Here is a 21,795-nt window from a genome sequence, read left to right as displayed (position 1 = left end):
TTATTTTATCTCATCCCATTTAAAAGCATAAGAAGACAATGGAAACATAAAACAAGATGCAGAGGCAAACGCAGGATTTCTAGAGGGGGGTTTCCAAATACAATACACAATCTCCCACTACTGGAATACAGTATTAATGTTTAACATTATAGATGGTCTATAGTATAGGATGTATCAGACATATTTAAATAATATAAATAAGGTAAGTGGTCAGGAAAAGGTTAAATATACTATAATAAATAAATAAACACACAAACATAATAGAACCAGTACTGCACTTACTAAGCACACAGTATCCCACCTCATGGTAAGGCTGCTGTCTCTTATTCCAGGTAGCTGCTCTCTGGTCCAGAGCAATGATTGAGGACGCAGATGCACACACACAGCAATCTTCGTAGAAGAGGCATTGAATGGGAGCAGTATTTGGAAGGCATGCTGTTCCTTGTAGTGCCAATGGGAGATCCTGGGGGTGGCTCCTGGGTAAGTTAGCTCTCTGTCTGGATGTGTTTTAGTAATAGCCTTTATCATGAGGCCTTCTGTGGGCACTGCTATCATGTAGTGTTAGGTCTGCTGACATCGGAGAAGCCTTGAAAGTGGCTCAGCAGCTTAAACATGTGTTTGCAAACATGTGTAAACTAATTCTCTGAATTTCTATTACCAGATAGGTTCAGGTATGTTTACAGATAATTTTTAGCATGCTGAAGGGAAATGTAGGGGTGGGATTTGCAACCCCCCCCCTCTCTGTTCCAATGATTGAGGACGCAGATGCACACACACAGCAAACTTGGTAGAAGAAGCTGCTACTACTGCGTATGTGCAGTAGCTCTGCTCTGTCCTTTACACTGCATGATGTGCCGGCAGCTCTGGTAATCATATTATATACTACTGCTATTGTCATAATTTGAGCCACCTGCCAAGAGGAGGGGGGTTTCTGGGCAACCAGACCCCCCCACATGCGTTTGCCTATGGGGTAGTATGTGCTAGGGGTGATCTTAGGAGAAAAAATGTTTCAGGTTATGGTATGCACAGAGAAAAGCCAAAGAGGAGGCAGGTAAGGAGGATAAACTCTCATTCCCCAATCTATACATGGTTGGTAGATGGCTCCTGGGTAACTTAGTCATCACACCTCACTTCCTACCATATCATTCTCTTGGAAGTGAAGGGATAGCCTGGGGTATAACAGCTCAGTGACACACTCCTAGCCCATTCCCACCATGGAGGAGCAGCAACTGCCAGCTTCACAGGTAAGAAGCTGCCGGGTGCTGCCTTCCGAGTCCGAATAATGAGGGGGTTCCACGGTGACAAAAAAACTGAATTGTTTACATATTTATTTATCCAGTGGTTTAGGTGTTGGCCCTAACTCTATAAGGCAATAAGCAGAGAATAGTTCATGGTGCTAAGGAAGTAGGGATCTGCCACAGCCTGTTATTAGGGTTGAGGCTAAATTCAAGTGGGCTAAATGACCTTGTCCCTCCTCCTGGCGCTCTCCTTACCATAACCTTTCCCTCCCGCAGCATAATCCTAACCATCCCCTTTCACGACTTAACCATGCCCTTCTGCACCCTAACCACTCCCCACTCACCCCCAACCCTGATGTGCTCAATCCTCCGCCTAACCCTAACTGCACCCCGGCAGTGTAGCCTTAACCATCACCGCCCCCTGCAGCCTAGCCCTAACTGCCCCCCCCCGGTGTGCTCAATCCTCCGCATCATGTGGAGGCGAGTCACAGGTGACATGGTTGTGACATCAGAGTGCCTTTAGCCCATTTGGACCTAGCATCTATCCTGTTATTAGTTTGAATTGTCCTTACCATCACGGTAGTGATGCAATTTAAAGGGCTATTTTTTTCCTTTAACAACAAATAAAGCTTTCTCCTGATATCCCATCAGCTGATAGGAGGTGGTCATTTGTGTGTAGAAGATGTGGTTGCTGGGCTCTGAGTGTGCTTCTGCACATTTAGGGACTCATTTAGCTATACAGTAGGAAGATACCAGGAGAAGGTGTGTTTATTGTATAGCATGAGCTGCCGATGACAATTATGAAAACAGGTAAACACAGAATGAATTAGAAATTCACAGTTATATGGGAAGTTATTTAAAAAAAAATAGACGGCTAGATATATATATTAGGGTATTGTTCATCTGGAGACACTCAATAAAGATGACATGATGAGTCTAAGTAGAGCAGCAGATGTATAAGCCCTGGAGGATATAGAAAGACAATCTATACAGCAGCAGAATCTAATGCAAATTGTACAGTATCCATGTATATGGAACAGAACTGATACAAAATGATGGTTTTAACTTTGAATACAGTATTACTAAATGTAGGTGTATCATACTATTCCATATAGAGATGAATTGTGTAATAATTTTATTTAAATATTATTAGCAAAATTATTATAATTCCAGCATATTTACTGTTTTTTCAGTTTTGATACTAAAATTAAGTTAGTATTTCAGCTTGGCTAGAATTCAGAAAAATAAACCTGACAATAAATGTATCTTTGCAACCCATTACCTTGCAAATAAAAAATAAATTGCTATTACACACATACAGTAGGTTATTGTATGGTCCTGAATCAAAGTTAGGGGCAAATCAAAAAATAAGTAAACAATGGAGTAATTTGCTCCTGGAACGAACCATATTGCAATGCATGGGGCATTGGCGTATCTCTAGTTGGTGCAGGGCAGTGCCGCAACTAGACATTTTGGTGTCCTGTGCCAGAAAGCAAATTGGTGCCCCTGCCCATATGTAAAATAGGTACTGTACAGTGCACACCGAAGGTGCACATAAAAAATATAGGGCCATGGCTTTATGGGGAAGGGGCGTGGCCACAGAATAGTGTCCATTATTCACATTATACTTCACAGTAGTGCCTCTTATATACATTACATCACAAAATAGAACCCCTTGTACACATTATGGAAGGTACATCCCCTTACACACATTATGCCAGGTACAGCCCCTTATGCACGTTACACCAGGTATAGACCCTTATACACATTATGGCAAGAATATACACAGCTAAGGAAAATCTTTGGGATTCCGGATGGTGCACCCACACTGCAGATGCGCCCACGGTGGGCAAGGCACCATCCACACATACGTAGTTTAATGCCCTGGCGCAGGTTATGCGGTGCCCGTGTCCAGGTGGGCCCACACCGCATACCCTGCACCCATATAGTTATACTCACCCCTTCGGAGTCCCGCGGCAGCTTAAGTGCAGACGTAAACCACCAGGAAAATGACGCAGTGCACATTTTCCCATTTGATTGGTGCATGCGCAGTAGATATATCCCTGGTAAGAAGTCACAGGTGCCATGTTCCTGAACACCTGCAGATGAGCAGTAGACTCTGGGACAAAGCCAGAGGGAGGGTAAGGGCCATGGTAACTGAATGTTACAATAGGGCAGATGTATTAAGCCTAGAGAAGTAATAAAGAAGTGATAAACAGTGATAAGTGCAAGGTGATAACGCACCAACCAATCATTACGAATTTGAAAAATGACAGTTAGGAGCTGACTGGCTGGTGCGTTATCACCTTGCACTTATCACTGCTTTGTCTCTGCTTTATCACTTCTCCAGGATTAATACATCTGCCCTGGTGCTCTGTATGGAATACTATTAAAAATGTCCCTTCCAAAATGGCCATTTTGGGAAAGTAATTTTCAATATTTTGAGCTGGGGGCAGGCCCGAACAGCGGTCCCCCCCGGGGATCCCCTGACAACAAGCAGAACCCCTTGACAGTGAGCAGATACTGTGGCATCTCTGGCACCACAGAGGGTTATTTACTGAAAAACTAAACATGTAGTGCTGTCTAATCATCACTCATCTTAGGCTGACAGGGGATAGAAGTCCAGCATAAAGAATACACTCTGTGGAAGTGGATTTCCACTCAGCAGTGTTCTTAGAACAAGTTCAACAGGCATGTCAGGTGTTTGGGTAGGGGACAGAGATCCATGTTGGCCTAAAGATCTTTTTTACATATTCCCATAAACATATGTATAATATACTGAATTGTGTGTTATAATACATTTACATGAGCATGCATTCTAGATTCTACTATATTACTGACCTTATATGAAAGCTGAGCTCAATTTATACATGTACTCTATACAATCATTTAGGCAATATACTCGAGCCAGGCACAGAGATGCAGGAAGAGCAGCTGCACTGGGTACATCTATATTTGGGGGCATAAGTTCAAAACGGAATACAATAGAGGCAACACCCTTTGCAGCAGAGCCACGCCCATTACAGCAAGACCATGCCCCCTTCTGGGGGGCACATGCAAATGTTACTTTTTTATATGTATATGGTGTGGGGGCGCCACATTTTTTTAGTGTTCGCACGGGGAGACAAATTGTCTAGAAATGGCCCTGTGCAACATCAGCAGCTTACACACTCCACAGCAGTGGTGTAACTACTGTGGGTGCAGGGGATACAGCTGCTAAGTGGCCCCAACTGCTTCCAAAGCCAGCGTTCTCTGCATCCAGCCACATGGCTCATCCCCCAATAAACGGCCCTTCCCCGGGGCCATACAAGAGCAGCTCCAGGGCCTGACTGGACATCAGGCTCCCTATGGCATAGGTCTGCAAACTCGGTCCTCATTACCCCACACAGTGCATGTTTTGCAGGTCTCCTCACAGAATCACAAGTGAAATAATTAACTCCACCTGCGGACCTTTTAAAATGTGTCAGTGAGTAATTAATACACCTGTGCACCTGCAAAACATGTGGGGTATGAGGACCGAGTTTGCAGCCCTATGGCTATATGGGCCAGTCTGTTCGCCACACTGCGGCCTGCCCAAGCAGCACCGCCTGATCAGTAAGGCAGCCAATGGGATGTGTGGGATTTGCTGTGCTGAGGGAAGCCCTGGACTCCACTCTGCTTCCGCAGCTGGAGGGGCTGGTAGTGGAGTGCCTGCTGTGGCAATACAGGGAATCAGCCCAGGAAGATGCTGCAGAAGGACCCACCACTGGGGCAAAGCTGCTGTGCCTGGGTTGTGGGGACTTCCTTTGTGACCTTTTAACCGGCCAGTGCAGGCACATATACTGCTGGCCCTGCATGTGGGGGAGCTGAAGAGGCGTTCCTGGGTATCCCAGGGGAACATGGACAGCTCACCCCACCAGACCTGCTTGCTGCTCCCCAGGGCCGGTTCCGGGGCTTCTGGCGCCCCGGGCGGCATTATGGGGCGTGGCTTCGTACAGGGGGCGTGGTCATTTACGCCCCCTGTACAGACTGAAATGATGTGCGGTGCGCGATGACGTAATCGCGCACCGCACAGCAAAGGTCCTCTCCACGAAAGGAAACTAGACGCGCACCGCACAGTAAAGGACCTCTCCACGTAGGGAAAGGACCTCTCCACGAAGGGAAACTAGACGCGTACGCATCTAGTTTCCCTTCCCAGCGGCAGCGGGGGGCAGCGGCCAGCGGCAGCAGGGGGGCAGCGGGGGGCACACAGCAGCAGCGGATCTTGCCCTGGTGCGGCGCCCTCCGGATGGCGCCCTGCGCCCTCCGGAAGGCGGCGCCTCGGGCAAAAGTCCTGCTTGCCCGTGGCAAGATCCGCTACTGCTGCTCCCGACAACTGGCGGATTGGTGTGTTTCCAGGTGCCGGGGCTGGAAGTACCAGGACATCGCTGAGCTGATGAGAACCGGGCAGCACCTCTGTATGTATGACACTCTGTATCCCCCTACACCTGTGTGTATGACACCCTGTACCCCCGTACCCCTGTGTGTATGACACCCTGTACACCCTGTACCTCAGAGGTTCTCAAACTCGGTCCTCGGGGGCCCACACAGTGCATGTTTTGCAGGTCTCCTCACAGAATCGCAAGTGAAATAATTAGCTCCACCTGTGGACATTTAAAACGTGTCAGTGAGTAATTAATACACCTGTGCGCCTGCTGGGTTACATGCAAAACATGCACTGTGTGGGCTCCCGAGGACCGAGTTTGAGAACCTCTGCTGTACCTGTTGGCAGAGTGTTGCAGTGTTGAATATGGATGTTAATCCACACAATGGCACTTAACCAGAATGTAGGTTTATTTAGATAACAGAGATAACAGTTGTATACAGAAGAGGTTCTGCAGAAGCACAGCGGTCTAACAGCAGTTATTCATACACATGGTGCGGGCAGATAAGGTCGCACTACACTGGAGAGCAGAAGCTGCACATCCGTGTAGTTTGTCTCTCCTAGGAAGAACTGCGGAGGAAGCGCGCGGTCCCACCCGGACAGTGTACATCAGGCACCTCCTTCCTCATTGAACTGACACTAAAGGGTAAACACTAGAGCAGAGAAGCTGCCTCTAGTGCTGGAACGGAGACAGACCGCGGAGTGCTCCACTCTCTAACACCCCCCCCCCCCCTCGCTCAAGGCTGTTTCCGGTTACATATATAAGCATTACACTTTATCAAAACCGTCTTCTTTTGCAGTTTCTGTAAGTGCCATGCGCTCTGCCTCAGTGGTGGATAGGGCAACAGTGGGTTGCTTTCTGCTCGCCCAGCTTATGAACAAGTATCCCGTATAGGAACGACGGTCATCCTCATCTGATCCCCAATCGGCATCACAGAAAACTTTCAAAGGTGTTTCTTTTGATTTTGTAAACACCAATGTTAATGAACTTGTACCTTTCAGGTATCTCAAGATTCTTTTAACTGCAATCCACTTTTGCCTCCCAGGGTTGATTGCAAACTGGCTTGCCCGGCTCACTGCATGCGTGATGTTGGGGAGAGTCCCAGTACTTGCATACATTTATACCCCTTTTACACCTACGAGCACGGGTCGCAGCCGGGAGCCTGACACGGGAGCTGCCCCCTGCTGCAACCCGTGCTCGGTCCCTTTCCCATTAGCAGTCACAACCCGGCATATGCCGGGTTGGTGACGCTTCTAGCTACACGGCAGGGGCGGCGCAGGGAGATCACATGATCTCCCAGCGCCGCCCATCCATACAGTGTAAACGGGAGCCGTGTCGCATCGACACGGCTCCCGTTTACACTACACCCTACCCGGATCATTCCCGTGTCCTACCCAGGTAAATAGCCGGGTAGGATTCACGGGTCACTTGATCCGGGTTTACCCTTTTCCACTTGCCAAAAACACGGGTAAATGCGCGCCCCCGTGCATTTACCCGTGTTTTTTGAGCTAGTGGAAAAGGGGTATAAGCTTCCAACAGCATTTTGATAAGGAATATCTCTCATTTCCTCTATCTCCTCCTGGCTGGTTGGTGACATGGCCTTTACTATCTTTATGCTTTTGTCAATAGGAGTGCTTACTGGTTTTGCAGCAGATATTCCATACTTGTGAAGTATTGCTTCATTATGGGGTATATGCAATTGCGGTCGAATTCCCGAAATTGGCGAAAAACAGGACTTTTTCGCCAAAAAAACACAAAAACGGACTATCAAAATTCGACTTTTTGAAATTCAACTTTTGTCAAATTCGACTTTTCTGCAATGATACAAGTGCTGCAATTCGACCAAAGTATATTCAATTGAAGTTTGGAAATTCGACAACAGTGCTTTTAGACAGTAAATTCGTCATTTTCAATCCGCCACACTTTGGTGGGTGAAACTAATAAAAAAAATGTAAAACATGTTTTTTTTGGTGTTTTTTTTAATTGGTAATAGCATATCTATTTATATTAGAAGGGATTAGGTACTTGGTTTGTCTTTTTTGGAGGCACAAGTATTTTTTATATATTTTTAAAAATAATATATATATATATTTTTTTTAGATGGAATGGTAAAATCCCGGTAAAAAATAGCGTGGGGTCCCCCCTCCAAAGCATAACCAGCCTCGGGCTCTTCGAGCCGGTCCTGGTTCTAAAAATCCGGGGGGGGAAATGACAGGGGATCTCCCATATTTTTAAAACCAGCACCGGGCTCTGCGCCTGGTGCAAAACATACGGGGGACAAAAAGAGTAGGGGTCCCCCGTATTTTATACACCAGCATCGGGCTCCACTAGCTGGACAGATAATGCCACAGCCGGGGGTCACTTTTATACAGCGCCCTGCGGCCGTGACATTAAATATCCAACTAGTCACCCCTGGCCAGGGTACCCTGGGGGAGTGGGGACCCCTTCAATCAAGGGGTCCCCCCCCCCAGCCACCCAAGGGCCAGGGGTGAAGCCCGAGGCTGTCCCCCCATCCAAGGGCTGCGGATGGGAGGCTGATAGCCTTGAGAAAATGTAAAGAATATTGTTTTTTCCTGTAGTACTACAAGTCCCAGCAAGCCTCCCCCGCAAGCTGGTACTTGGAGAACCACAAGTACCAGCATGCGGGGAAAAAACAGGCCCGCTGGTACCTGTAAAACTACTGGAAAAAAAATACCCAAATAAAAACAGGAGACACACACCTTGGGGTAAATTTACTAAGATTCGTAATTTCTGAAAAAAGGTCAAAGTTCAATCACGAATGACATCGACAGTGTAAAACTGCAACTTTTTGAATTGATTACGATGGATTTACTAAGCTGTCGTATTCGGGTTTTTCTTTTCTTCCGATGTCGATGTCATTCGTGTTTTTTTACCTAATTTTACGGCAGTGATTAGCAAAACACTGCCGTTTTTTTTTACAATCAATCTCGGCCGGATCTGTGTGATCCGTGCTGGGGTTCTTATTTTTTTTTTATTTAATTAAACAATGTAAAATAAAAAAAAAAATGCGTGGGGTCCCCCCTCCTAAGCATAACCAGCCTCGGGCTCTTTGAGCCGATCCTGGTTGCAAAAATATGGGGGAAAAAATGACAGGGGTTCCCCCATATTTAAGCAACCAGCATCGGGCTCTGCGCCTGGTCCTGGTCCCAAAAATACGGGGGACAAAAAGAGTAGGGGTCCCCCGTATTTTTAAAACCAGCACCGGGCTCCACTAGCTGGACAGATAATGCCACAGCCGGGGGTCACTTTTATACAGCGCCCTGCGGCCGTGGCATCAAAAATCCAACTAGTCACCCCTGGCCGGGGTACCCTGGGGGAGTGGGGACCCCTTCAATCAAGGGGTCCCCCCCCCCCAGCCACCCAAGGGCCAGGGGTGAAGCCCGAGGCTGTCCCCCCCCATCCAATGGGCTGCGGATGGGAGGGCTGATAGCCTTTGTTGTAAAATAAAAGATATTGTTTTTAGTAGCAGTACTACAAGTCCCAGCAAGCCTCCCCCGCATGCTGGTACTTGGAGAACCACAAGTACCAGCATGCGGCGGAAAAACGGGCCCGCTGGTACCTGTAGTACTACTACTAAAAAAATACCCAAAAAAAGACAAGACACACACACCGTGAAAGTATAATTTTATTACATACATACACACATACATACATACTTACCTATGGCCCCACGCAGGTCGGTCCTCTTGTCCAGTAGAATCCAAGGGTACCTGTTGAATAAATTATACTCACGAGATCCAGGGGTCCAGGCTCCTCGGCAAATCCAGGGTTAATCCACGTACTTGTTAAAAATAAAAAAACGGTATCCCGACCACGAACTGAAAGGGGACCCATGTTTGCACATGGGTCACCTTCCCACGAATGCCAGAAACCCACTTTGACTTCTGTCTAAGTGGGTTTCTTCAGCCAATCAGGGAGTGCCACGTTGTAGCACTCTCCTGATCAGCTGTGTGCTCTTGTCCTCACTGACAGGCAGCACACGGCAGTGTTACAATGTAGCGCCTATGCGCTACATTGTAACCAATGCTGGGAACTTTCTGCCCTGCGGTTGACCTAAAGTGACGTCACCGCTGAGCTGAAAGTTCCCAGCATTGGTTACAATGTAGCGCATAGGCGCTACATTGTAACACTGCCGTGTGCTGCCTGTCAGTGAGGACAGGACCACACAGCTGATCAGGAGAGTGCTACAACGTGGCACTCCCTGATTGGCTGAAGAAACCCACTTAGACAGAAGTCAGAGTGGCTTTCTGGCATTCGTGGAAAGGTGACCCATGTGCAAACATGGGTCCCCTTTCAGTTCGTGGTCGGGACACCGTTTTGTTTTTTTTGTCAAGTACGTGGATTACCCCTGGATTTGCCGAGGAGCCTGGACCCCTGGATCTCGTGAGTATAATTTATTCAACAGGTACCCTTGGATTCTACTGGACAAGAGGACCGACCTGCGTGGGGCCATAGGTAAGTATGTATGTATGTGTGTATGTATGTAATAAAATTATACTTTCACGGTGTGTGTGTCTTGTCTTTTTTTGGGTATTTTTTTAGTAGTAGTACTACAGGTACCAGCGGGCCCGTTTTTCCGCCGCATGCTGGTACTTGTGGTTCTCCAAGTACCAGCATGCGGGGGAGGCTTGCTGGGACTTGTAGTACTGCTACTAAAAACAATATCTTTTATTTTACAACAAAGGCTATCAGCCCTCCCATCCGCAGCCCATTGGATGGGGGGGGACAGCCTCGGGCTTCACCCCTGGCCCTTGGGTGGCTGGGGGGGGGGACCCCTTGATTGAAGGGGTCCCCACTCCCCCAGGGTACCCCGGCCAGGGGTGACTAGTTGGATTTTTGATGCCACGGCCGCAGGGCGCTGTATAAAAGTGACCCCCGGCTGTGGCATTATCTGTCCAGCTAGTGGAGCCCGGTGCTGGTTTTAAAAATACGGGGGACCCCTACTCTTTTTGTCCCCCGTATTTTTGGGACCAGGACCAGGCGCAGAGCCCGATGCTGGTTGCTTAAATATGGGGGAACCCCTGTCATTTTTATTCCCATATTTCTGCAACCAGGATCGGCTCAAAGAGCCCGAGGCTGGTTATGCTTAGGAGGGGGGACCCCACGCAATTTTTTTAGCAAAAATAAGCACTTTCACACCCCTTCCCACTGATATACATGCACGGATCTCATGGATCCCTGCATGCATCTCAAATCACGGATAAAAAAAGCAGGTCTGTTTTTTTTTAGGACTTTTTTACGAGTTGTAATTTTTCACGGCAGTGTTTTGTGTTTTTTTGCTTTGCACTTCTTAGTAAATGACCGAGATTCATACTTAAACAGCCGCGTTTTGACCGATGGTGTATTCATTCGTAATTTTTTACCTAAACTAGCAAAAAATTACGAATGCCCTCATCACTGCCGTGATTAGTGTTTAGTAAATGACCGAGATTTACCGAGATGACACTTTGATGAAAAAACGGCATCTCGGTCAAAATCGGGAGCTTAGTAAATATACCCCACTGAGAGTAAAACTTTATTACACACCTGCCGACACACACATACTTACCTATGTTGACACGCCGACTGCCACGTCTCCTGATCCGACGATCCGGGGTACCTGTGAATAAAATTATACTCACCTCAATCCAGTGTCCAGATATAAATCCACGTACTTGGCAAAAAAACAAACCGCATTTACCCGAACCACGGACTGAAAGGGGTCCCATGTTTACACATCAGACCCCTTTCCCCGAATGCCGGGACCCCACGTGACTCCTGTCACTGAGGTCCCTTCAGCCAATCAGGAAGCGCTACTTCCGTGGCGCTCACCTGATTGGCTGTGCGCGTGTGACCTCAGACAGCGCCTCGCAAAGCCTCTCCATTATACTCAATGGTGGGAACTTTGCGGTTAGCGGTGAGGTCACCCGCGGTCAGCGGCTGACCGCGGGTAACCCCACCGCTGACGGCAAAGTTCCCACCATTGAAAGTAATGGAGGGAGCTGTGCGATGCGCTGTCTGAGGTCACACGCACACAGCCAATCAGGTGAGCGCCACGGAAGTAGCGCTTCCTGATTGGCTGAAGGGACCTCAGTGACAGGAGTCACGTGGGGTCCCGGCACATTCGGGGAAAGGGGTCCCATGTGTCAACATGGGACCCCTTTCAGTCTGGCATGGTCGGGTATGCGTTTTCTTTTTTTAACAAGTACGTGGATTATCTCCCGGACACTGGATTGAGGTGAGTCTAATTTTTTTCACAGGTACCCCGGATCATCGGAGACTGTGGCAGTCGGCGGGTCAACATAGGTAAGTATGTGTGTGTCGGCAGTTGTGTAATAAAGTTTTACTATCAAGGTGTGTGTCTCCTGTTTTTATTTGGATATTTTTTTTCCAGTAGAACTACAGGTACCAGCGGGCCCGTTTTTCTCCTGCATGCTGGTACTTGTGGTTCTCCAAGTACCAGCTTGCGGGGGAGGCTTGCTGGGACTTGTAGTACTACTGGAAAAAACAATATTCTTTCACATTTCTCAAGGCTATCAGCCTCCCATCCGCAGCCCTTGGATGGGGGGGACAGCCTCGGGCTTCACCCCTGGCCCTTGGGTGGCTGGGGGGGGGCCCCTTGATTGAAGGGGTCCCCACTCCCTCAGGGTACCCCGGCCAGGGGTGACTAGTTGGATATTTAATGCCACGGCCGCAGGGCGCTGTATAAAAGTGACCCCCGGCTGTGGCATTATCTGTCCAGCTAGTGGAGCCCGATGCTGGTGTATAAAATACGGGGGACCCCTACTCTTTTTGTCCCCCGTATTTTTTGCACCAGCACCAGGCGCAGAGCCCGGTGCTGGTTTTAAAATACGGGGGATCCCTGTCAATTTTCCCCCCCGGATTTTTAGAACCAGGACCGGCTCGAAGAGCCCGAGGCTGGTTATGCTTTGGAGGGGGGACCCCACGCCATTTTTTGGGGGTTTTTTCCCGTTTTTTCCCGTTTTTAAAAAACCGGATCAAAATCCGTCAAATCGGCAGTTTTTCGGCCGCGGGACTGTCGAATCCGTTTTTTATTGCATATGGTCAATTTCGGCACCCACTTGCCGAAATTAGCCTGTCGAATTGTGTCGAGTTGAAAAACGGCCGATAATTTGCCGCGATTCGCAGCTAATTGCATATACCCCTATATGTCTGTTGATCAGTTGTAAGAGTCTCATCTTTTAGGTTTTGTACAATCCTCATGCCTAACAAATGATTTGCAGGGCCTAGATCCTTTAGCTTGAATCTTTGTTTTAGCTGCTGTTTTACATCAGTAATGTGCTCTTCTTGACCTGCTAGCAATAGATCATCTACATACACAACTATGATGAACCACTTTTCTTCTATAGTTTTGTGATATAAGCAGTGATCAGTCTCTGACTTAACAAAGTTCATCTCTAGCAGCAGAGCATTCAGCTTAATTTACCAACAATGACCACTTTGTTTAAGGCCGTACAAAGATTTCTCTAAGAGGCAAACTTTTCCCTCTTGGAACATACTCTCATCATAATGCTCAGGTGGTTCCATATAAATCTCCTCAATTAACTCTCCATTTAGGAACGCAGAATCAAAGTCTAACTGGTATAACAATAAATCATGAAGTGTAGCAATGGCAATGACTAACCTCAAGGTGCTGTACCTTGCGACAGGCAAAAAGATCTCTCCGTAGTTGATCCCGGATTTTTGTGTGTATCCTTTAGCAAAAAGGTGTGCTTTATAACGAGCAATAGTCCCATCCGCATTCAGCTTTCTGCAAAAGACCCACTTGTTCTTGATTGTTTTACGGTTATTCTGCCTGTCAACTACAGTCCATGTACTGTTATCACCCAGAGCTGACAGCTCTGTATCTATTGCTGACTTCCATTCTTTCCAGTTGCTACTTGATTTTGCTTCCTGTTTATTTTGGGGTTCACAATAAGCTATATTTGCATATTCCTCACTATATCTCTTGGATGGGACACCTTTATTGCTCCTCATAGAACTCCTGTTTCTTGATTGGGTATCCGCAGTAACACTTTCAAGTTCAGACATGCTTTCCACTGCCTGTACATCCAGCGATACATATTGTTGCTGTGATTCTTGTTCCACTGTTCCAATGATTGGTGCTGTTTCATGGAACACTACATCTCTAGACTTTAGAAGACGTTTATTTGTAATGTCCCAAAACCTGTATCCTTTGCTTTCTTCATGGTATCCTAGCATAATATATTCCACTGACTTTGGATCTAATTTCCGCCTTTTCTTCTTAGGTATATGTGCATAAGCTTTACAACCAAAGACACAGAGATAATTGACAGCTGGCTTTTTTTCTGGACCACGCCTCCAGTGGTGTTTTACCTTTTAGGGCTACTGCGGGCACACGGTTTTTAAGGTACACTGCAGTGGACACTGCTTCCACCCAAAAACTTTTCTCCAGGCCTCAACATAGTTCGTGCTCTCTCAGCAATTGTACGATTTGCTCGCTCACTCACACCGTTTTTTTATGGCGTGTAAGCAATTGTTAGTTGACACTATATGCCATATTTCTTCAAGAGCTCTGCTAAAACTCTGTTGTCATACTCTCTGCCATTGTCGGATCTCAAGACTTTTAATTTCAGACCCGTCTGAGTCTCCACCAGGTTTTTGTATTCCACAATTTTATTGACAACTACACTTTTAACTTTCATAAAATATACATGTGTCATCCTTGTGGCATCATCAATAAATGTTATAAAATACCTGTAGCCACTAATTGATTCCATCTCCATCAGACCACATTTGTCTGTATGTACTAGAGCTAGTGGTATTTCTGCTCAACTAGCGGACTTAAGGAATAGGGAGCGAGTCTGCTTTCCTTTTATACAATTCTTACACACAGGTCTCTCAGTATTACTCACAGTGATTCCAGTTGCAATTCCAGTTTCTGGACGTTGTCATATCTCAGATGACCTAGGCGCCTGTGCCACAGCTCCATTGACTGGTTTGAATCAGAGGCCACCATTGCAGAACACTTCTCAGTGTCTAGGACATACAGTTGGTTGCACCGGGTTGCTGAAGCAATTACAGTCCCTTTCTCATTTTGCACCATACATTTGCCCTTTGCAAACTGGACTCTGATAGAGCTGATTATTTATCTTGAACGTAAGCTATATACTTATTAAAGACAACATACGCAATAGGCGCACGAGGTGCCGTAATGGTACGCACTTAGCGTAACAGACGCTAGGCCGTGGTCGAGACGCACGAGCGGCATGTTCGCTCATGGCTTACGCTTGGTATCGAGCACGCTATAGGCGGTCCGAGTACCGTAATGCTACGCTACTAGCGTAGCGGACGCTGTGCCCACAAGAGGAACACGAGCGGCGCAGACGCTCACAGAATGACACACAGTAAACCTTTTATGCAACACAATGAAAGGCTGAGCCTATACTGTAAACCTTGGTTTTGTAATGTGAACACAATGCAATGCTAATTAACTTCTATTATATAAAAGCCGCTTGAGCGATTGAGACGCTCCGAATACCCTCAGTAATGTAATAAACACACAATACCTTGCTAAGGTTCCAAAACCTTTACTAACGAGATTTAGTTATGTAAAAAGGGAAAATACAGTTAACATCTTATACACTACAGACTAACATCAATATCTAAACATGATAACTACACATATACAATATACAACAGTTTAACAATAACAGAGAGAGAGAGTATGGCAAATACAAACAGAGAACAAGTTGGTTACAGAGAAAAACTTACACACTGGGGAATGATCGCTGCGCAGTCCTGGTCACCAGCTCCATAGTTAGTCAGTGATGAAAACCTTTTGTGGAGAGTAGACTGAGCTGGCCCAAACTGGCTGCCTTATATACACTGCATACAGTACACTACAAAGGGGCCTGCAATCTCATTGTTCATTGGACACAGGAATCTGTCTTCACATTATAACAAAAGGTCATAGGTTTGTTTGAACAGGTGGGCTGTGACTATTCCAGACTGCTCAGGTGGGAGGGAATCTCAGGACTCACACCACATGTGTAATAAAACAGCAAATACTTTTAAAGTCCATAAACTTCTTTTAAACATAACTATAAGCAGGAGCGATTAATCTCTTTCAAACCAACGCCGGAATGTTACTAATAAAATACTCTTCGGTTAGGTACTAAACACCACTGTTCAGACCCTGTCTGACCCTTCGTATCATGCAAAGAGGAATTCCTTTGTTCATGAACCAGTTACACTAAACATACTTACAGATATTATTAAGGAGACCATAACCTACAAAATACACTATTTGGATCAATTATGTGACAATCGAGTCGCCCGCCAGACGCACACAAACTCTACCGTAAATGCACATACCACGCGCTTGAGCGCACGACCGTGGAGGCGCCGTCACGCAACTGCGAATATGCGCACGCACAGGAGAGAATGTGCACGTGCAGCGGGCAAGCGCATGGGGTTAGTACAAGGCATCATAGGTCGCTATATTTTTCGACTTTGACAACTCTGTAACCCTTTTTCTCCAGGGATGCTTAGTGCAATAAGATTGCTTCCCAAATCTGGCACAAACAAGACGTCTTGGATGTCCTAACTGTTTCACCTTTAATTCTTAGACGCACTGTGATTGTCCCAAATTTTTAAGCAGTAAGGACTTTGTCTCCAATACCTTTTACTGTAATGGGTTCACATGCTGTCAGTGAATTGAACCATTCCTGAGTACAACTGAAATGCCTAGTGGCCCTCGAGTTCATGTGCCAGCAATCCTTCTTGTGACTATCTGCTACATTCAATGCTGACTCATTTGGTTTGTCACACTTTTTCTGCGTACCACTGCAATTTCTCAGTCTGCAATCTGATGCCTTGTGCCCCACCTTGTGACATACAAAGCACTTAAACTTGAGCTTTCTGGACTTAGTACCTTTTGTGAATAAGGCAGAACCCTCAGCATGTGTCTCAACAGGAATACGTTCTTGGAACTGCAGTAGCTTGGCTCTTACAACTTCTGTTGTCAGCTTGGTATCGTTAGTCTCCAAAGCTAATACCAGGAAATCGAATTCTGTTGTTAGATTTTGTAACATCGCCATTGCCACTTCCTTGTCGCCCACCTGTACTCCTGCAGATACCAACTGCTGAACTATTGACAGTATTTTATCAATATAATTGTTCATATCTTTACAGGCACTTAATTTTGTCCTGTACAGCATAGGCCTCAAGTTTATTCTTCTCATCATACTTTTGTCCTCATACGTGATTTGCAGAGCTGCCCACATGTCTTTGGCTGACACTTTCCCGCTGATAATGAAGTAGAAGTGTTGTTCCATGGCCAAGCCGATCATCCAGATGGCTCTATCCACTTCAACAGGGTTTGGGTCTGCTCCTGGCTCAATTGTGACTTTCCACAACTTATCCCGCTTAAGCTGCATCTCCATGGTGAATTTCCACATTGTGTAATGCTCTGAGCCTTTTAGCTTTGTAAAGTTCACGCTGTTCCCTGTACTCTACATTCTTCTTTGTGTTTAATAAAAGTACTACTTTCTTAATCAGCTGCACTTTTATTTCTGTGTAGCTCCATTTCAGAATGCCTTTCCGACTAGGGGTACTGGGCCCATAACCTGTTGGCAGAGTGTTGCGGTGTTGGATATGGATGTTAGTCCACACAATGGCACTTAACCAGAATGGAGGTTTATTTAGATAACAGAGATAACAGTTCGTTGAATACAGTAGACGTTCTGCAGCAGCTGGAACTCACAATAATCTGGTAATGCAGTACAACAGTCTCACATCGGTTATACATACACAGGGTGCGGCTGCGGGCAGACAAGGTCGCACTGCACAGGAGAGCAGAAGCTGCATGTCCATGCAGTTTGTCTCTCCCAGGAAGAACTGCGGAGGAAGCACATGGTCCCACCCGGACAGTGTACACCAGACACCTCCTCCCGCATTGAGCTGACACTAGAGGGTAAACGCTAGAGCAGGGAAGCTGCCTCTAGCACTGGAATGGAGACAGACCGCTGAGTGCTCCACTCTCTAACAGTACCCTCCCCCCTACCTCTTTGTGTATGTGACACCCTGTACCCCTCTAGCCTTGTGTGGGAGAAGAGTGGGTCCATGTGCAGCCCAGAGCAGGGACACAAATACGATTGCAGAGTAGAATTGGTTGATCAAACCAACAGCCCTCCACCCCTTTATCTCATAGGTGCTTCGTTCAGGAGACTTGTATTTTGTTGAGTTCTCTCACTCTAGAGGGGAGATGTACTAAGCCTCGAATAGTGCTAAAGTGGCTGGAGATAAGTACCAGCCAATGAGCTCCTAACTGCCATGTTACAGACTGTGTCTGAAAAATTACAGGAGCTAATTGGTTGGTACTTTGGCGTCTTTTAACTTGGACAGAGGTAAAATGTATGTAGCTAAAGTACCAACCAATCAGCTCCTAATTTCCATGTTACATACTGTGTTTGAAAAAGAGCTGATTGGTTGGTACTTTATCATTCTCCACTTTTTCACTTTTCAAGGCTTAGTACATCTGGCCATAAGTCCCACACCCACTGTGTGGTTGCTCAGAGTGTATGGGGCTTGATCACATGAATCTCGTGGCCATTCCTTCTGTTGATTATCTCACTATAGAGCCCATTTATAAATGAATTTAAAAATTGCGTATAATAAGTGGTGCTCCAGCCAATCAGCTCCTGTCATGTGTTTGATAAATGACAGTTGGGAGCTGATTGGCTGGAGCACCATTTATCATACACAAGTTTTATATGGGCCCCTATGTACAGAATGCTTTACAAATAACTCTCATCATGCCCACCTGTTCCAATTGTCCAATGCAAACTTCTTTGCAAACACTACCAGATCCAAAATTGGGCACATAGCACCACAGAACAATCGTATGCTTAACCTCTCACATTTAGTGGCTAATTCAGTTCTGAATGACAGGCAGAGGCAGTCGCTGGGCGGGCCGGCGGCATTTGGCCGCCGTTTAGGGGGCGCGGTCCACGCAACGCAGGCGTGCCCGGACTGTTGGGGGGGACAGTCCGCAGCAGCTGCGTGACGTCACACGCAGCCGATGCGACCTGAGCAGCGACGAATAGCTCCCTGCCACCATGCAGGAGCTGCGCTGGTGGGGAGCTACTGTTTCAGTACAAAAGCATCGCCGCTGTGCGATGCTTTTGTATTGCTGCGACGGGGCAGGGACTGACATGTTGGGCAGACTGTGCTGGGCGTCCCCCCGCATGTCAAGGAAGCTGATCGTCGATGTGCTAAATTTAGCACATCTACGATCAGGTCTGAATCACCCCCTTAGTGCTTTGTAAATGAGGTCCAATGTTCACACTGATTTCACCATATAATTAATACATATTTATAATGGTTGCACCATTATTCCCTTGTGTTTTTCCGTTAATAAGTTTTAAGCAATGTTTAATAATAACTGTAATTTTGCAGATGGTGAATTCTTCAATCTCTAGATCATATAATTATTGATTTACTTTTTCTCCTACTGGGTTTTTATCTATTGTGCTATTTGCGTTATTTCAGAATGACCTGCATATTCTTACCAGTATTTAATTGCACCATTAACTCGGTTTTGTGTGGGCTATAGAATCTTTTCCCTGGCTGTTATAAAAGCTGGTGGATTTACTGACAAACAGGCTTTTAAGGCCTGACAAAGCATTTTAGATGAAAAGGCATAGACGCATAGAGCATGGTATTTCAGCGAGAAGGAATGCTTCATGATTCATGTAAAGTTATCATAGCAAAAACTAAAATACGCTCTCAGTATACTATAAGTATGTCTCATAGGTATCAGTGATTTTCTTTTCAGCTTCAAGGTCAGTCCAATATGTCTGCAAAGCCATGCACACAACTGATTACAGCTAGGAGAGAGAGAAAGTGAAGAGAGTACTTGAAAGATAACATCTGGGAGCTGATTGGTTGATACTTTATCTCTCTCCAATCTTTGATAAATTTCCCCCTTATGGGCCCTACACACTGCAGATAAAACAGAACGATATGAACGTTCTCGTTCATTAATGAACGAGAACTCGTTCATATCGTTCTGTGTGTAGGCACCAACGATTAACGACCCTGCGCTCGTTAATCGTTGGTGTCTCGTCGCTTATGCATGCAGGCCAATATGGACGAGATTGTCCATATTAGTGTGCAGTGCTATGGAGCCGGGTGATGGGGGGGAGTGAAGAAACTTCACTCCCCCCGTCACCACCCCTCAGCCGCCGGGTCACCCGTCGGCTGTATCCGCCATCGGGCAGCTCGGCAGCGGATCTGCCAGTGTGTAGGGCCTATTAGTTTGAGAGCTGATAGTAAATATTTCTGATAGTAAGAGGCTGCTGTGGACAAGTGACTGTGCACTTTTAAGTGCCACAAAAAAGTCTAAATGGTCCCAGTTGTTGTGTGAGGCGCTGTATCATCACATCATAGATAGTAAAAGGCTGCTGTGGAATCAGATATGTGACTATGAGTTCAACGCAATGGCGTCAGTGTGTGCAACTTTTGCTGAAGTCACGTATTAATTGGTCCTGCGACTCTGTAAGCTCGCTCCATTGCATGCACGCCCTGGGTGACTTTTAGCAACTTCACTGCATGCGCAGTTGAATAACGTTGATCATTTGTGCTAATACTGGCATTGCGTGCGACTCAGAATCAGACCCTACTGTATGTGCATTACAGCGCCAAAACCTGAAGAAAGAAACCCCATAATATTTTTCTTTTTTTCTTTTTCTTTCAATCTAAGTCGTTACAAAACCTAATACATTTCTTGTTGTAATCTACAAGTGGTTAATGTTTAAGGGTTTTGTGTATGAGGCTGTTTCATATCTGTGCTAGCAAGTGGCCATAATGATGCTGTATCTCTGCGACTCTGTGCAGCAACCCCAATACCAGGATGTGGTCGTTAGGTTGACATTAACAATGTTGTTAGGTTATACTGCAGGATGGGAGAATTAGGATTAGTTACTAGGGGAGGTTAGGGTTAGGCTATGGGAAGGGGGGGGGGTGTTAGGGATACGGTACTAGAAGGAGGGCTAGTGGTAGTATTAGCGTTAGAAATATGGAAGTGACAGTCACATGACAGCTGGGACCCTGAAGACGCTGCTGGAACCGCTGCAGCAATGGAGATCAGGCTCCATCATCACAGCTGGGCCACAAGGGATGCTATATCAACATTCTAACATGCCAACATTTCAACAGTGTCTACATGATGAATTTCAGCATGGTCAATGAGAATATTATGACATATTGACATTCTCATGATGACATTTTTGGCTAGGTACATCATCGCTTGGAAAGTGATAAAATGAGGATTGAAAAACTACCAGCCAATCAGCTCCTAACTGCCATTTTTTAAAACAGCCTGTGACATGGCAGTTAGGACCTGATTGGCTGGTAGTTTTTCACTCTCCATTTTATCATTTTCCAAGTGATGATGCATCTAGTCCTATGAATGTAGACATATAGGGGGGTATTCAAATGTTTGAAAAGTCGGTTGGGTGTCTGTTTTTTCCTGTCTATTAGATAGGTAAAAATAGACAACCAACTGACTTTTCAAACAATTGAATATCCCCCAAAGACTGTCGACATATCATACCACACCCCCCAATACCCCCCTCCCAACTTCCAATTGCTACCCCTATCAATTACTATTTAAATTTGTTGTACCCAGCAGCAGCCATTGGGCTCCTGTGTCTCTCTGGAGAGACACTATTTTGTCTCTCCCAGTCTCTGCAGTCGGCGAGGGGGTAAAGGGGCGGAGCACACAGGGCAGGCAACTGCAGTGTTGCCAGCTGTATGTATATTAGCAGCTGTGAATCCAGCAGAGAAGTCCCCGGGTACACCGCTACTATTATAAATTGCAGACAGTGGCGGCGGTGCAGTCTGACAGTGTCTAAACTAACTTAATTTGTTACAATTTCAAATAGTTTGACTGGATTGCATAAAACTGAAAGGATTCTCTATTGTGCTATAGCACAGTGATGTGTCCCCCTCTCCTTGTCTTACGGCTTCATGTGTTAGCCTTGATGGCTTTATGCTGGTCCTCCATTTGCTGAAGACTGAAAAACGTATGGAATTCTACCTCTTTACTACTTTACCTCTTCTAGTTGACACGGCAGCTGCTGCAAGTATTCCACAAGTGGTCGCTG

At 46.2% G+C, this 21,795-nt stretch overlaps 1 protein-coding gene across 1 annotated transcript in view; it reads left to right on the top strand.

The window, feature by feature from the left end:
- The first annotated feature begins 363 nt into the window (after nt 1–363).
- CRH (corticotropin releasing hormone) overlaps nt 364–21,795 on the top strand; it is a 104,139-nt gene continuing 82,707 nt past the window's right edge. The window contains exon 1 of the mRNA XM_063923829.1: nt 364–480. Within this exon, the coding sequence (XP_063779899.1) occupies nt 373–480 (108 nt within the window). The 5' untranslated portion in view covers nt 364–372. The remainder of the gene's footprint in view (nt 481–21,795) is intronic.

This window comes from Pseudophryne corroboree, chromosome 5 (genome assembly GCF_028390025.1).
Source record: "Pseudophryne corroboree isolate aPseCor3 chromosome 5, aPseCor3.hap2, whole genome shotgun sequence".
NCBI classification, from domain to species: domain Eukaryota; kingdom Metazoa; phylum Chordata; class Amphibia; order Anura; family Myobatrachidae; genus Pseudophryne; species Pseudophryne corroboree.
The sequence above is the reverse complement of the archived record's forward strand: the minus strand, read 5'-3'. Positions and strand labels throughout refer to the sequence as shown.